At 38.6% G+C, this 15,774-nt stretch overlaps 1 protein-coding gene across 1 annotated transcript; it reads left to right on the top strand.

The window, feature by feature from the left end:
- Nucleotides 1–429: 429 nt before the first annotated feature.
- Nucleotides 430–2,795, top strand: LOC148115935 (vomeronasal type-2 receptor 26-like). The gene is made up of 2 exons (XM_087885305.1): nt 430–471; nt 1,819–2,795. Exons 1-2 carry the CDS (start codon nt 430–432, stop codon nt 2,746–2,748), a joined length of 972 nt encoding a protein of 323 aa, XP_087741431.1. The 3' UTR covers nt 2,749–2,795.
- Nucleotides 2,796–15,774: the final 12,979 nt, after the last annotated feature.

Here is a 15,774-nt window from a genome sequence, read left to right as displayed (position 1 = left end):
TTAAAAGAGACATCTAAAGTTAACAATTTTGTGGTTCTCAATTTTCATGGTGCCCGATTTCTTCCCTAAGGGGAAGAATAAGAAAAAGATTTGGAGGGACAAGGTAGGAAGAGATAGAAGAACATGGTGGATTCTGCAAGATTATTTGCATCCGAGGACATTTCTCTTTGCTTGCCAGTTTGGAGCTGTCCTCCCATGTTTACTGCTCTTACGAACATCTGCATTCTTTGAAATTGAGAAATGGTTTCAGATCAATTTCTTTTGCTCACCCAAACCCAGTTTGTATTACAGGCCAAAAGATATATAAATCAATCAATTAATTAATCAGTCAATCTTTATTAAGGTCATGTAACCAGAAAAGCAGAAAGATCTAATTCAGATAACCATGGAGAGACGAGGGAAATCCACACAGAAGACTTTCCATAAACGATGTGGAAGAAAGGACATAAATTACATTTACCATTATTAGGGGTAAAATCTGCCTCTTTTATTTTTAGTGCTTTATTTTTCCATATTATGGATTAAGAGGTAAAACCCAAATATTGTTTATAGCCCAGTTTAGCATTCCCAGATTTAGCATAACCATGGTTTCCTTGTTTTCCTTGGTTGGACTGCTACTGTGACTTACCTTAAATATTGTACATAAATCAATCGATCGATCAATCAATCAATCAATCAATCTTTATCAAGGTCATGGAACCACATAAGCAGGAAGAAGTAATTCAGGGGACCACGGAGGGAGAGGATTTGGGTTCAAGGGACAAGAGAAATATATACAAAAGACTCACCATAAAAGACCTGGAGCAGTTTTGTGTGAAAGAAGGGATGTAAATTAAATTTACCATTAGTAGGGGTAAAATTTGCCTTTTTTATTTTTACTGCTTTAATTTTCCATATTATGGATTAAGAGGTAAAACACAAATATGGTTTATAGGCCAGTTCAACATTCCCAGATTCAGCATTGCCACCATCATGGCTTCCTTGGTTGGATTGTGACTGAATCTTCCCTCTTCGTCTTATCTTTCCAATTTTCTGGGATATTAAATAATGAAATACAACAGCAACAAAAAAAGGGATATAGCTGTGGTTCTAATAAGGACTATTAACTATTGGTATTAAAAGGAAACCAATCTAAACAGAAATCAGGGAAAAAAGAGAACCAACTAAGCTATTGTATTTACTTCATACGGTGTAGCAGAATACAGCATTAATACATAAAGTTAGCAGAAACAAGATATAAAATGTGCATCAAAATATAAAACATCAGAACAGTAAATTATTTTTAAAAATGCATAATAGGAATGATGGGTACAATTATGAATGAAATTAAATTAAATCTGCTAGTCGTTCCCAACTCTAGGGGGCAGTGCTCATCTCCGTTTCAAAGCCGAAGAGCCAGCACTGTCTGGAGACATCTCCATGGTCATGTGGCCAACATGATTAAATGCCAAAGGCACACGGAACTCTGTTACCTTCACACCAAAGGTGGTCCCTATATTTCTACTTGCATTTTTAATGTACTTTCGAACTGCTAGGTTGGCAGAAGATGGGACAAGGAAAGGATACTCACCATGTTACGCGGCACTAGGGATTTGAACCGCTGAACTGCCAACCTTTTGATCGACAAGCCACTGAGCCACCGCATCCCGATTCCATCATAACATGATATAAAGTTTTTGGGATGATCCCACAGTCACAGTTAGTATTGTCAACCTGCCCCTGTTGTTTTTTTTTCAAAATTGGCACCTGCCATGGTTGGTTGGTATCATCTGCCATCCAGAGAAGATCTTTCTTGAAAGGTGAAAAGAGATATAAAAGAAATATTGCTTTTTTGTTTTCTCAGATACTGAAAAATGCACCAAGTGCCCAGATGATCAATATCCAACCGAGAGCAGAGTCCAATGTATCCCAAAAAGAATAACCTTCCTCTCCTATGAAGAACATCTGGGCATCATCCTGGTGTCCATTGCCCTACTCTTGTTCCTATCCACAGGATCCATTTTAATCATATTCATTAAATACTTAGAAACTCCCATTGTCAAAGCCAACAACCGGGACCTCTCCTACATCCTCCTGGTCTCCCTCTTGCTTTGCTTCTTGTCCTCCTTTTTCTTCATTGGACGACCAAGGAAAGCCACCTGTCTTCTCCGACAAACTGTGTTCAGCATTGTCTTCTCAATAGCTGTGTCATCTGTGTTGGCCAAGACAATCACGGTGGTGCTGGCATTCTTAGCCTCAAAACCAGGGAACAAAGTGAGAAGATGGTTGGGGAAGAGCTTGGCGAATTCCATCATCCTTTCTGGTTCTGCTGGACAAATTTTCATTTGTGCCTTATGGCTGGCAATTTCTCCTCCATTCCCTGACTCTGACTTAAACTCACAGCCTGGAGTGATCATCCTGCAATGCAATGAAGGCTCTGTCACCATGTTTTATGTTGTCCTTGGCTATATGTGTTTCCTAGCTGTCATTTGCTTCACTGTAGCTTTCCTGGCTAGGAATCTGCCTGGGGCCTTCAATGAAGCCAAGCTGATCACCTTCAGCATGCTGGTCTTCTGCAGTGTCTGGGTCTCCTTTGTGCCCACTTACCTGAGCACCAAAGGAAAGTCCATGGTGATTGTTCAGGTCTTCTCCATCTTGGCCTCCAGTGCTGGACTGCTGGGTTGCATCTTCTTCCCAAAGTGCTTCATTATTATCCTGAGGCCAGATCTAAACACTAAGGAATATCTAATGATAAAAGTAGAGAAATGACAGTGAAATTGTTTCTTAGGCTCATAACATTTAATTTTTTCATTGCAGTTATTGGTGTGTTGTATTCTTTTTTTGAATCAATGTGACAATTAAGGTTATTTAAAACTGAAGGAAATAAACAGATGAAGAGTATAAGATTAATGAAATTAAATTCCAACATAACCATCAATTAGTAAAATAAACCAATTAATAATTGAAATTGTCATACATCCAGTAATGAACAAGCTCAGAAATAACACTCTAAATTCTAAATCCGTTTGAACACAGTCACTTTCTCCCTCTGTGACTTTTTCTTGAAAGTAGGTGTGAACAGTGGAGCTGGGTGTTAATATCATCCAGATGATCCCCACTTGCAACACTCTGGAGATCTACACAAGTTACTTCTGGAGGTGACATCACAGATCTTATGGGAATCTCAGAGTTCCATGACTCTATGTTTATTTATTTATTTATTATTTATTAGTCTAATTTATATGCCGCCCTTCTCCGTAGACTCAGGGCAGTTTACAATGCATTATAGCAATAGCCTGCATTTTTTTTTTTGTATATACCTGCTTATTAGGGTTTTTGCCCCCCCCCGCCAAAGCAGTGTTGTTCTATACAAAGTTGGCTTATTGCCCCCACAATCTGGGTCCTCAATTTACCTACCTCGAAAGGATGGAAGGCTGCGTCAACCTTGAGCCTGGTGAGATTCGAATTTGCATTAATTGCAGGCAGCTGGCAGCTAAGTACTAGCACTTAACAGCACTTTAGTCCACTGCACCACTGAGACTCTTCTCTTCTAGTTATGTTGAATCATAACTATCCTAACATCATTTCTGGACATGTCCAAAATGTAGTGACCCAGCTGCAAAACAGCACCTGGAAGGCTTAACACCCTCTGTGAAGACTTGATCCACATAAGGAAATGACCATGAATCTTATACATACAAAAATATGATCCTCTTGTCCCCAAATGGGAAGGAGGAAGGGAGAGAGGGGGAGAGAGAGATGTATATATCTATATCTTCCAGAGAAGGTGCACTCTTACTGCAGCTCCCTAGACAGTGAAGACTCAGGGATGCCCTCCTGCCACTTTCTATCTTGGACTATTTTCCCATTCACAATATATACCCTGTTTTCCCCAAAATAAGACATCCCCTGATAATAAGCCTAATCGGGCTTTTTGAGCACATTTTCGGGGAAACACGGTATATAAAGTGGCCAAACACACCAGAGAGGCTTCATTAATTCTCAGGACCATGGATTCAGTTGATACAGGATCTTTTGCCTGAAATCTGCAGTTTTGAAATTGTAGGCCCGTATTTCTGCCCAAACCAAGTGTGAGGAAAAAAGGTTTCCAGCTTTTCCATCTCCCATTACCTAATCAAAGATCAGCAGACAATTCATTCTTCTTTTTCTTCACTGATGGCACTTGGGAGTCATCCATTGTCCATTTTCATTGTTATCTTCCTACTTTTTTTATCTATTTTTAGTTTCTGTTTTTTATTTTCCTTCTGTCAAAGTCTTGAATTTTTCATTAGGTTTTAAAATAGTTTTTAAACATTATTTTATTTTATTTTCCCTACTCTCCTTCTGATTTTGGGCTGCATCTGAGCAGAGTTTCCTAAAAGAGAGAAGATTTTCCCCTTCAACTCATCCAGTTCTAAGGGAAGGCAAGAGACCCGCCTCTTTCTCTCTTTCTAGTGGCTGCCTCTTTTCCTGGCCTGCCTCATCGTCATGGCAACCCAGCAGCAGCCAATCAAACAGGAGGGAAGACACAATGGTTGCCTGGAAACTCAGCCACCAATCAGCCTCATAGAGAAGTGGTTTGAATTAAAAAAAAGATGGAGGGGGGGGGGAAGGAAGGTATCAAATAAGGATAAAGTTAAAAGTTTTTTTTACTGATGATAAAGAGACAAAAACTCCCAGAAATGCAGACGGAGGGGAGGCTGAAGTCCTAAAAGAGTTCCCCCCCACCTAAAAATGGCTGCCATGATGAGTGGAGCCTTTGGTGCAAGTGGGAGCAGTGGCTGCTGGGGAGAGTTGGCTGGAGGGTCTGGAGGGCCATGAGGGACCCTCAGGATGCATCTTCCTCAGAATCTTAGAGAGTCGCCTCCAGGGAGATGCCGATTGCATGTTTATAATCACCATTCACCTATGAAGGCTGATAGATTAAAAACATTTTCCAAGAGTTTATTCAGAAAGATCAATGTGGGTTTTTACTTAAATGACAAAAGATAACAATGTGAGAACTGTGTTGGATGTCATAGTACTTTTACAACGACATAACAAAAAACAAGCCACATAGATCTTAGTTGCAGAGAATTCCTTTGATCATTTGCATTGATCTTTTTTTGCTTAAAGTTCTGGAAGATATGAGCCTTGCTGAGAATTTTATTCAACAAATTTAGTGTCAGAGGTTGAAATTACGGTTAATGGTGTTCTAACTAAACCATGCGATATCCAGAAGGGGACAAGTCAAGGTTTTTCTTTGTCCTCTTTGCTGTTTATTTTGGCTCTTGAAGTATTGATGTATCATGGCCCAGGAAGAAGGAGAGCAGAAGGGAGATTCCGTTAGGTTAGTTGCCTAGCAACAGAGTCAAGATTCCGATCAGTGACAGTTGGCTGCAGCAACTTTTGGAGAAGTGTGGCCTTACCTTGGAATAGCGCATCCAGTTTTGGTTGCCATGATGTAAAAAAGATGTTGAGACTCTAGAAAGAGTGCAGAGAAGAGCAACAAAGATGATTAGGGGATTGGAGGCTAAAACATATAAAGAATGGTTGCTGGAACTGGGTATATCTAGTTTAATGAAAAGAAGGACTAGGGGTGACATCATAACAGTGTCCCAATATCTCAGGGGTTGCTACAATAAAGAGAGATCAGGATATTCTCCAAAGCACCTGAGGGCAGGATAAGAAGCAATGAATGGAAATTAATCAAGGAGAGAAATAACCTAGAATTAAGGAGAAATTTTCTGACAGTCAGTACTACACATTCTGTTCACACAGAGTCCAGACTAAAGGAAATCTGAGTGATATCACCAGCAATATCTGTGAGGGTGATATTGGAGTTTTGAAGAGGGGGTCAACCTATTTTCCATAGCACCAGAAGACAAGACAAGAGACAATGGATGGAAACAAATCAAGGAGAGAAGCAACCTAGAACTAAGGAGAAATTTCCTGACAGAACAATTAATCAGTAGATATTCACGATAAACCATTTTATACCAAATTTATATTTAGTTGATAGAAGAGACTGTGGGTTCCCTCTTTGCTGGAAATGACATTTAATGGTCAAATGTGATCCCTGTGTATGGATTTCACTCTTTATCCTTAGGCCATTGGAATGTCTGAGAACTGTGACCCTGCTCTTGGAACTGATTAAAAAGCAAACGTAAAAATCAACACAAAGAGAAGTCTTCCATAAAATATCAGAATACACAGAGAAGTTTTATTACAAATACGGTTCCAGCTATGATTAAGATGACAGAGAGGAGGATTGTTCCTTTTCTCCTTTCTCCTTTCTTATATACAGTATACAGTAGTGGCCAAAATTGTGGAAACCCTTTGGGAAAAGTGTATTTTTGAGGTCTGATGGCTAATAACACCACTTTTTTTCTTTTTTTTTTGAGTTTCAAGATAATCATATTCCACTGCTGGAATGGCCTGGGAATAGCCCAGACCTTAACCCAATTGAAAATCTATGGAGCCGACTAAAGTAACTTGTTAGTCAGAATGACCCAACAATAAAACCCAGTTAATAGAAGAAATCATTCAATCTTGGTTTCACATTATAAGAGCTGCAGAACTAAAATACTTAGTTCACTCCATGGGAAGACACTATAAGGTGCACATGCTAAAGGTTACCCAACTAAGTATTAACTGACATGGTGATAATTTTTGTATATCTCGTTTTTTCTATGTGTTTCACTTTTCTTCTTTATAACTACTATTCTACAGTAATAGAAAATCCTTCATAAAAGTTATTGCATTACATTCTTGATTAAATTATCTTTCCATTGATAAATAATTTTATAGTTCCAAACAAAGTGGGGTTATCAGCTAGTTTTAGAAAATACACTTTTCCCAAAAGGAATTCCACAATTGGACTTCCGGATTTCCTTCCTTCTCTGTTTTGGATTTAGCTCCCATCCTTTCCCTATGATTGGGTGTGGCAAAGACGGTCTCTAGGCAGCTTCCAGAGAAGGTGCACTCTTCCTGCATTTCCCTGGTCGAGTCTAGACAGTGAAGCCTCAGGGATGCTCTCCTGCCATTTTCTATCTTAGATGATTTTCCCATTCACATAGGTGAGTGCTGAAAGCTTCACATTTGGGATACAAAGGGATCATATGGCTTGTTTGGATAGGAGACCAATATGATTCATGGCTGTTTTCCATTTCCTTATCTGGATCAAGTCTTCACAGAGGATGTTGAGCCTTTCAGGTGCTGTTTTGCAGCAGGATCACTAGTTTTTGGAAATGTCCAGAAAGGATATTAGGATGGTTATGACTGAACACAGAGTCATGGAACTCTGAGATCCCATATGATCTATGAAGTCACCTAACACCTCCAGAAATGTCTGGTCTAGATATCCAGAGTGTTGAAAGTGGGATCATCTGCATGATCTTGACACCCAGCTCCACTGCTCACACCTACTTTCAAGAAAAAGCCATAGAGAAAATGACCATGTTCACACAGATTTAGAATTTCATATTCAAGACACCTCAGGCAAAAGATTCCTTTCCCCTGTCTTTGGGGAGACTTTTCTATTCACCTGTCTTTACTTAATATATTATTTAATATTATTTAATATTATTTCTTAGCTTGTTCATCCCTGGATGCATGACAATTTTAATTATTGTTTATTTTACTGTTTGATGATAATGTGGAAATAATTTCATTAGACTTACATTCTTTATCTGTTTATTTCCTTCTGTTTTAAATAACCTTAATTGTCACATTGATGCAAAGGAAGAATAAAAAAGCCCAACAATTGCAATTAAAAAATTAAATGCTACGAGCCTAAGAAACAATATCACAGTCATTTCTCTACTTTTATCATGAGATGTTCCTTAGTGTTTAGATCTGGTCTCCAGATTATAATGTAGCATTTGGGGAAGAAGATGCAACCCAACAGTCCAGCACTGGAGGCCAAGATGGAGAAGACCTGAACAATCACCATGGACTTTCCTTTGGTGCTCAGGTAAGTGGGCATGAAGGAGATCCAGACACTGCAGAAGACCAGCATGCTGAACGTGATCAGCTTTGCTTCATTGAAGGCCCCAGGGAGATTCCTGGCCAGGAAAGCTACAGTGAAGCAAATGGCAGCTAGAAAACACATATAGCCAAGGACAACATAAAACATGCTGACAGAGCCTTCATTGCATTGCAGGATGATCTCCCCAGGCTGGGAGTGCAGGTCAGAGTCAGGAAATGGAGGAGAAATTCCAAGCCATGAGGCACAGATGAAAATTTGGCCAGAAAAACCAGAAAGGATGATGGAGTTGGCCAAACCCTTCCCCAACCATATTCTCACTTTGTTCCCTGGTTTTGAGGCTAAGAATGCCAGCACCACTGTGATTGTTTTGGCCAACACAGAAGACACAGCTATGGAGAAGACAATACTGAACACAGTTTGTCGGAGAAGGCAGGTGGCTTTCCTTGGTCGTCCAATGAAGAAAAAGGAGGACAAGAAGCAAAGCAAGAGGGAGACCAGGAGGATGTAGGAGAGGTTGCGGTTGTTGGCTTTGACAATGGGAGTTTCAAGGTATTTAATGAATATAATTAAAATTAATCCTGTGGTTAGGAACGAGAACAGGGCAAAGGAGACCAAGATGATGCCCAGATGTTCTTCATAGGACAGGAAGATTATTCTTTTTGGGATACATTGGACTCTGTTCTTAGTTGGATATTGATCATCTGGGCACTGGGTGCATTTTTCAGTATCTGAGAAAACAGAAAGTAATATTTCTTTTATATCTCTTTTCACCTTTTAAGAAAGATCTTTTTGAATGTCAGATGATACTGACCAACTATGGCAGGTGCCAATATTGAAAAAACAAATGGGAGCAGGTTGATAATAATAAGTGAACTGATGCAGAGCCCTCATCCGGGCCTTCCCCAGCCTCTAGCTCCGCAGGCTACTGGCGGACCACAACAGGAGCCTGTGCAGCTCAAACACTAGACATGAATGTAGGGGGACCCAATACCACCATGCCACTGTACTCTGAACAATTTATACATTCAAAGCGGTGTTCCAGAGCAATCCCAGGTAAAGCACATTGTAGTAATTCAAACAAGAAGTGACCGAGGCAAGTACTATGCCCTTCAGTCTAGGAAAGAGCAAAGTTGTTGCATAAGAATAATCCGTGTGAAGGTCCTTCTAGCCATGACTGCCACATGCTCATTGAGGAGTAGCTGTCAGGTGCAAAAGACCAGGACCTAATGGACTTAATCCATCTGTGGCTACGTAGAGACTCTAGGCTGTTTCCTCTTGTTGGCTTTACCCCCAGCATCGCATACCCCCTACTAATGGTAAATTTAATTTACATCCCTCCTTTCACACAAAACTGCTCCATGTCATTTATGGTGAGTCTTTTGTGTGTATTTCTCTAGTCCCTTGAACCCAAACCCTCTCCCTCCCTGGTCCCCTGAATTAGATCTTTCTGCTTATGTGGTTCCATGACCTTGATAAACATTGATTGACTGATTAATTAATTGATTGATTGATATATCTCTTGGCCTGTAATATAAACTGGGTTGGGTGAGCAAAAGCCATTGACCTGGAACCAGTCCTCAATTTCAAACAATTCAGATATTCCTAAGAAAGGTGAACATACAAGGATAGTTCCAAACTGAAAAATAGGAGAGAGGTTTCCTCCGACACAAGTAACCTTGCACAATCCACCATGTTCTTCTGCCTCCTCCTACCTCATCCTTCAAGATGTATTTCTTCTTCATCCCATTAAGGAAGAAATTCAGCAGCTTGAAAATTAAGATCCACAAAATTGTCCATCTTAGATGTGTCTCATTTAAAAAGCACATTGATCAAAGTGTTCTGGATGAATCCAGCACCCCTTTCTGTGATGTCACCCACCTTCCTGTGTGGAGATGGTCCCCTCTGGACAAGGAACACAGTCATAGCAGCAAACTGGCTCCCCTTCCTGAACCTGCTTGAAAAATCCAGGACGGCAATTTTCCACACATTTGGACTGAGGCAGAGACTAAGCAGGAAAACAAGGAATGCCAAATCAACTATGTTAGAACTAACCATCAGTGAAAATGAGAAGTAACCACCAATGAAAAATGGAAGTAGACATGAACATTAGTCAAGTAGTTGCTGGACTTCACTTAGATAAATAAGAAATATTTAACTAACTCCCAATGTTTCAGGGGATACAACTACTGGCAGATTCTTCATTTAGTTTTTCCCTTTTGTTTTTGTGCTATCAAGTTACAAGAAAGGACATTTCTACTTAATCAATTCTGAAGAGAAGCAATCGAGAAATGATTTAAACATTAAGTGACAATTAGTGGTTTCTTCACATAGTTTTATTAACCTGCACTCCTTTTTTCATATACCCAGGAATTTAAATGTGATGTTTTATTCATACTAAAGTTTAGAAGGAAATGTATTCTGAAAGTTTTATGAATTTTTTATTTTACTAGATTTATTAAACAGAATAAAACTCTGATTATAAAAGAGACTTCTTTCCAGCTGGATCTGGAAAGTTTTCTTCTGGATTACACATAGCATTGCAAAGCTACGAGCCCATTTGTAAGAGGTCCAGAACCTCCTCCCAGTTAAGATATAAAGGAAAACTTTATTACAGATTAGGACTGTCAATCTTAATGGATCTGTTCTTTGTTTATCTGTATATTTATTTGCTAATTTTATATAGTCGCCATGCTGGTGAACCAAGACTAAAAATGACTGCATAGTTTCTAGAAGTGGAGTGAGATGAGGTCGTGAGAACGTCTCCCTCAAAAAGGGAAAGTCAGGCATCTTTTTTGCTGTATCACATGGAACATGAGTATGAACTCTGTGTCAGCAAGAGATGTTTCTAAGGTCAAGCTAGGTATCCAAAAAAGGGTCCTTTTTGTTGAAAAATCACAATTAGGTGATATCCATTGGCATGAAAAGATAGAGTTATTATTATTTAGGCAACTAACGATCAGGATAAATAACAGTATTCAAGGATGTTCCATATGAAGTGATAAACTGAAGACCAAATCTAAGTTACTTTCTTTTTCAAATTGTCCCTCTGTCAAGGTTCCAATAGATGCCCTAATTAACTCATGAATCTCAAGCCAAGTTTCAAAAGAAATCCAATGATTTATTAGGAGCAGCATGTCAGCATCTACTTGAGTGAGGTCTACTCTGCCACAGGTAAGTTATGGCTCACCTTTGACCTGGTTTCCCCCTTCCTCTCAGTCTGTGTCATAAATCACATTCTCCAACAAGGCACTCCTGCGGGCTGTAGAAACACGCCTCACAAAACGGCTTTGGTAATCTGAGATCCAGTGTTGGAAGAAGGTTTGCATGGAATGTGCTCCCCCCTTGCTGCCCATGGCAACTCAAGAGCAGACTAGAAATGCTGTGTGAGTTGACACCCTCATTTCTTCCAAGATGAGGAAGGGCTTTTCTTTGGCTCAAGTCATGTTTCAGTGCTTCTTCTTCTTTTTGCATTAGGGCACATCAAAACAGTCATTATGATTTCATGTGAACTGAAAGCCTTGGACCAGCTACCCAGGAGCAGAAGACCTATTCTTCTATCCCCTTAGCATGAAAGACAACTATGGATAATTCTTACTAGGTATTTACTGTTTAATAACATCACAGATTAGAAACCTGCCCAACCATGGCAAGTTAAACCTGAATTCCAAAGCACATTTTCTAATGATATCAACACAAAGTGCATCCAGTCTTGATTAGAATAATCCTTGCCTCTTTTATCCCACTGGGAACTTGGACATTGGACAAAAAAGGTTTCATTCTATTTTGCTAATCTAAGGCAAGACAAGGTGATGCTATCAACACCAAAATCCCCAGCATTTGATGGCAATAGCACTTAGACCTATATACCACTTCACAGTGCCTTACAGCATTCTCTAATTGGTTTACATAGTCAGCATATTGCCCCCAACAATCTGGCTCCTCATTTTACTGACCTCAGAAGGATGGAAGACTGAGTCAACCTTGAGCCAGACAGGATCGAACTCCTGGCTGTGGGCAGAATTAGCTGGCAAGAGTACATTCTATTTTTTTTTTATTTATTTTTTTTATTGAGTTTTAAACAGAGATATAAAGACAATACAAAAACTACAAAGACATTACAAAGACAAACAAGTTCCCACCACCAACCTACCCACACCAAACTTTACATATATGTTTTGATCATCATCAGAATATATATTGCTTTATAAGTTAATATATAAGTAATACTTTGTCAATTTGGATGTTTTAGATTGGAAATAATCTTGCATCTCCTCTTAATTTATTTATTTCCGGTTTTATTTTTTCTACCCTATTTTCTTTCATCTATATTTGTAATGATTTTCTTTTCTAGCCATTGATACCACTGGTGCCATACAAGATAGAATTCAGTTTCTTCTTTATCTTGGAGTTCTAGTGTCAGTCTATCCATTTCGGCACATTCTGTTATCTTCGAGATTAGTTTGTCTTTGGTTGGGAGTTGATCTGATTTCCAATTTTGCGCAAACAGTAACCGTGCTGCTGTCAAGATGTGTATGATGAGGTATTTTGTCTCTTTGTTGTGTTGTGTTGTTATCATTCCAAATAAAAAAAATTCTGGAGTGTTTTCTACTTGTTGGTTTATTATTTCTTCAATAATTTCCTTTGTGTCCTTCCAGTATTGTTGGGCCTTTGTGCATTTCCACCAGGCATGGTAGTATGTCCCCTTTTTTGTTTTGCACTTCCAACAGCGTGGGGAGGTGTTTGGATATATTTTGGCTAATCTGGCTGGTGTTAGGTGCCATCTGTAAAACATTTTTATGAGGTTTTCTTTGTAGGGTATGGCTCTTGTCATTTTGATGTTCTGTTTCCACAATTTCTCCCAGTTTGCCAGTTGGATGTTGTGTCCTATGTCCCTGGCCCATCTTATCATATTTTCTTTTACTGTTTCTTCCAGTAATTTATATCTAAGTAAGTAGTTATATAATTTGGTTATCATTTTTTGTTCTGGGCCTTGTAAAATCTTATCTAATTCATTCAAATTATTCGAGATTCCATATTGCTTTTTGTCTGCTATGTGTCTTGAGTGTATTTGAGTATAGGGCCACCAATCGATATTTATGCCGGAGTTTTGGAGTTGCTGTCTTGAAATGAGTTCGCCTTCATGATTCAGTAAGTCTTGGTACCTCATCATTTTTCCTATTTCGAGAGTGTTCGGGTATATCAATGCTTCCATCGGGGACCACCATTTTGGTATTTTAGTATAGTGAGTTCTCTTAATATCCTGCCAGATCTTGAATAATGAAGCTCGAATTATATGACATTGGAAGTACATGTGTCTTTTATCCGATCCGTCCCATAAGAAAGCGTGCCATCCTCTTATTAAGTCAAAGCCTTCTAAATATAAAGTTCTTTTGTTGTCGAGTTCCATCCATTCTTTAATCCAGGTCAATCCTGATGCCTTATAGTAGAGTTCCCAATCTGGTGTTGCTAGACCTCCTTTGTCCCGTGAATCCTGTAGGGCTTTGATTTTAATTCTGGCCTTCTTTCCCTGCCATATGTAGTTCATTGTTGTTTTGTTGAGGTTTTTAAAGAAATCTCTTCCGGGGTGTATTGGTATCACTTGATATAAATACAGTACTCTTGGTAATATATTCATTTTTATTGAGGCAATTCTGCCCATCAATGAGAGTTGTAATCTACTCCAAATTTCTAAGTCTTTTTTGATTTGTTTTAACAATTTGGTATAATTATCTTCTTTAATTGTAGTTGCTTTTGCTGTCAGCCAAATACCTAGGTATTTTATTTTCTTTACTATTTGAAGTCCTAATTCTTGTTCTAATTTCAACTGTTGTGTTTGGGTCATATTCTTCGTCAATACTTTCGTCTTCTGCTTATTTATTTTGAGGCCCGCAACTTCCCCGTATTCCTCTATCATTGTCATCAACCTGGTTCCAGATCGTATTGGGTTTTCCAATATGAAGATCACATCGTCTGCAAAGGCAAGTAATTTATACTCCTCTCCCCGAATCTTAAGGCCTTCTACGTCTTCTTCCTTCCTGATTTCCGTTAGTAAAACTTCCAGTGCGATTATAAATAATAGAGGTGACATGGGGCAACCTTGTCGTACGCCTTTCTGAATGTCAAAAGTTTGTGTCATGTCACCATTTATTGCAATTTTGGCTGTTTGACAGGAGTAAATCTTTCTTATCAATTTAAGGAATTTCTCTCCGCAATTCATTAATTCAAGTTGTGATATAAGAAAGGACCAATTTAAATTATCAAAGGCCTTCTGGGCGTCGAGAGATATTAAAGCTATTTCCTTATCTATTTTCTTATCGTAGTATTCCAGTATATCTATGATCGTTCTCAAATTATTTTTAATCTGCCTCCTGGGTATGAAGCCGTTTTGGTCTGTATGTATGTATTTATGAATTATTGTTTTAAGTCTCTGTGCTAATATTGACATGAATAGTTTGTAATCTACATTGAGTAATGAAATGGGTCTGTAATTCCTAACTTGGGTCCGGTCTAAATCTTCTTTGTGTATTAACGTAATAATGGTTTCTGTCCATGATTTTGGGATTTCAGCTGTCAATAATGCTGCGTTGAAGACTTGTAGCAATATTTTGTCTATTTCTTGTTGGGAGTGTTTATAAAATTCAGTAGGAATTCCATCTGGTCCTGGAGTTTTATTGTTCTTTTGTTTTTTACGAGCTTCAGTCAATTCAGTCATTGTTATGGGACGGTTCAGGGTCTCTCTATGTTCTTCTTCAAATTGTGTAATATTCACTTTACTAAGATATTTTCGAATTTGGTCTTCTGGGACATCTTCCTGCCGATAGAGATTCTGAAAGAATGTTTTGGCTATGTTTTTCTTATCTACGTGTGTATGGAATAAAGTTCCTGATTCGTCCTGGAGTTGGTGTATAATTCTTTTGTCTGTTTGCTTTTTTAATTTATGGGCTAACCAGCGTCCAGTTTTATTTGCGTGTTCAAAGTTGGTCTGTTTTGCCATTTTTATTTTTTGTGCCAAATCAGCTTTTGTAGTCAAATTCAATTTGTGTTTAGCCAAATTAAGTTTTTGCTGTGCTATCTTATTATTAGGGTGCTGTTGTAATTTAGTTTCTTCTATCTTGATTTCTTCCAATAAGTCATTCCTGATTCTTTGTTTCTCTTTTTTTCTCTTTGCCACGTATGCAATGGTTAGGCCCCTAATATATGCTTTCGTCGTGTCCCATAGATTTTGTAACGACGTTTGGTCCTTTGTGTTAATTTGGAAAAATATCTTAATCTCTTTTTCCATCATTTGTAGATATTCTTTTTCCTTTATAATGCTTGTGTCCATTTTCCATCTTTTTTGTTTTCGGGAGCCTTTCCAAATTATTTTGATGGGGTTGTGGTCAGCCCACATGTTAGGCATAATTTCTACGTCGTGTGTTTCTTTACTTAGTTGGGGTGTCATCCAGGCCATATCCAATCTTGACCACGATTGATGTGGGCCAGAAAAGTATGTATACTGTTTGGTTGTAGTATTTAACTCTCGCCAAGTATCATGTAGACTCATTTCTTGTACCAAGTTCTTGAATGTTTGTGGCAGTGTCTTCCTTTTGATTTTGTTCTTCCTGTTACTATAGTAGTCTTCTCGTGTGTTGACAATTGCATTAAAATCTCCGACAATGCAGATATTTTCATAATCCAGCTCTTTTAATTTATCTTGTAATTTTTTATAAAAGTCTATTTGGTTTCCATTTGGGGCGTAGATGGCTACTAACAGTATTATTTTTGTTTCCAGTTTTACTTCTATTATTAAGACTCGACCCTCTTTGTCCACATATATCGGCTTTGTT

The sequence above is a fragment of the Pantherophis guttatus genome, chromosome 2, assembly GCF_059756535.1.
Source record: "Pantherophis guttatus breed Tessera chromosome 2, ASM5975653v1, whole genome shotgun sequence".
NCBI classification, from domain to species: Eukaryota; Metazoa; Chordata; class Lepidosauria; order Squamata; family Colubridae; genus Pantherophis; species Pantherophis guttatus.
The sequence above is the reverse complement of the archived record's forward strand: the minus strand, read 5'-3'. Positions and strand labels throughout refer to the sequence as shown.

What these genes read in the sequence shown, in the direction of transcription:
- LOC148115935 (XM_087885305.1), top strand. Translation starts at nt 430, where the DNA reads ATGTGGAAGAAAGGACATAAATTACATTTACCATTATTAGGG. An exon ending in TACATTTACCATTATTAGGG is followed by an intron (nt 472 to 1,818) that starts GTAAAATCTGCC and finishes GAGATATAAAAG; the next exon opens with AAATATTGCTTTTTTGTTTT.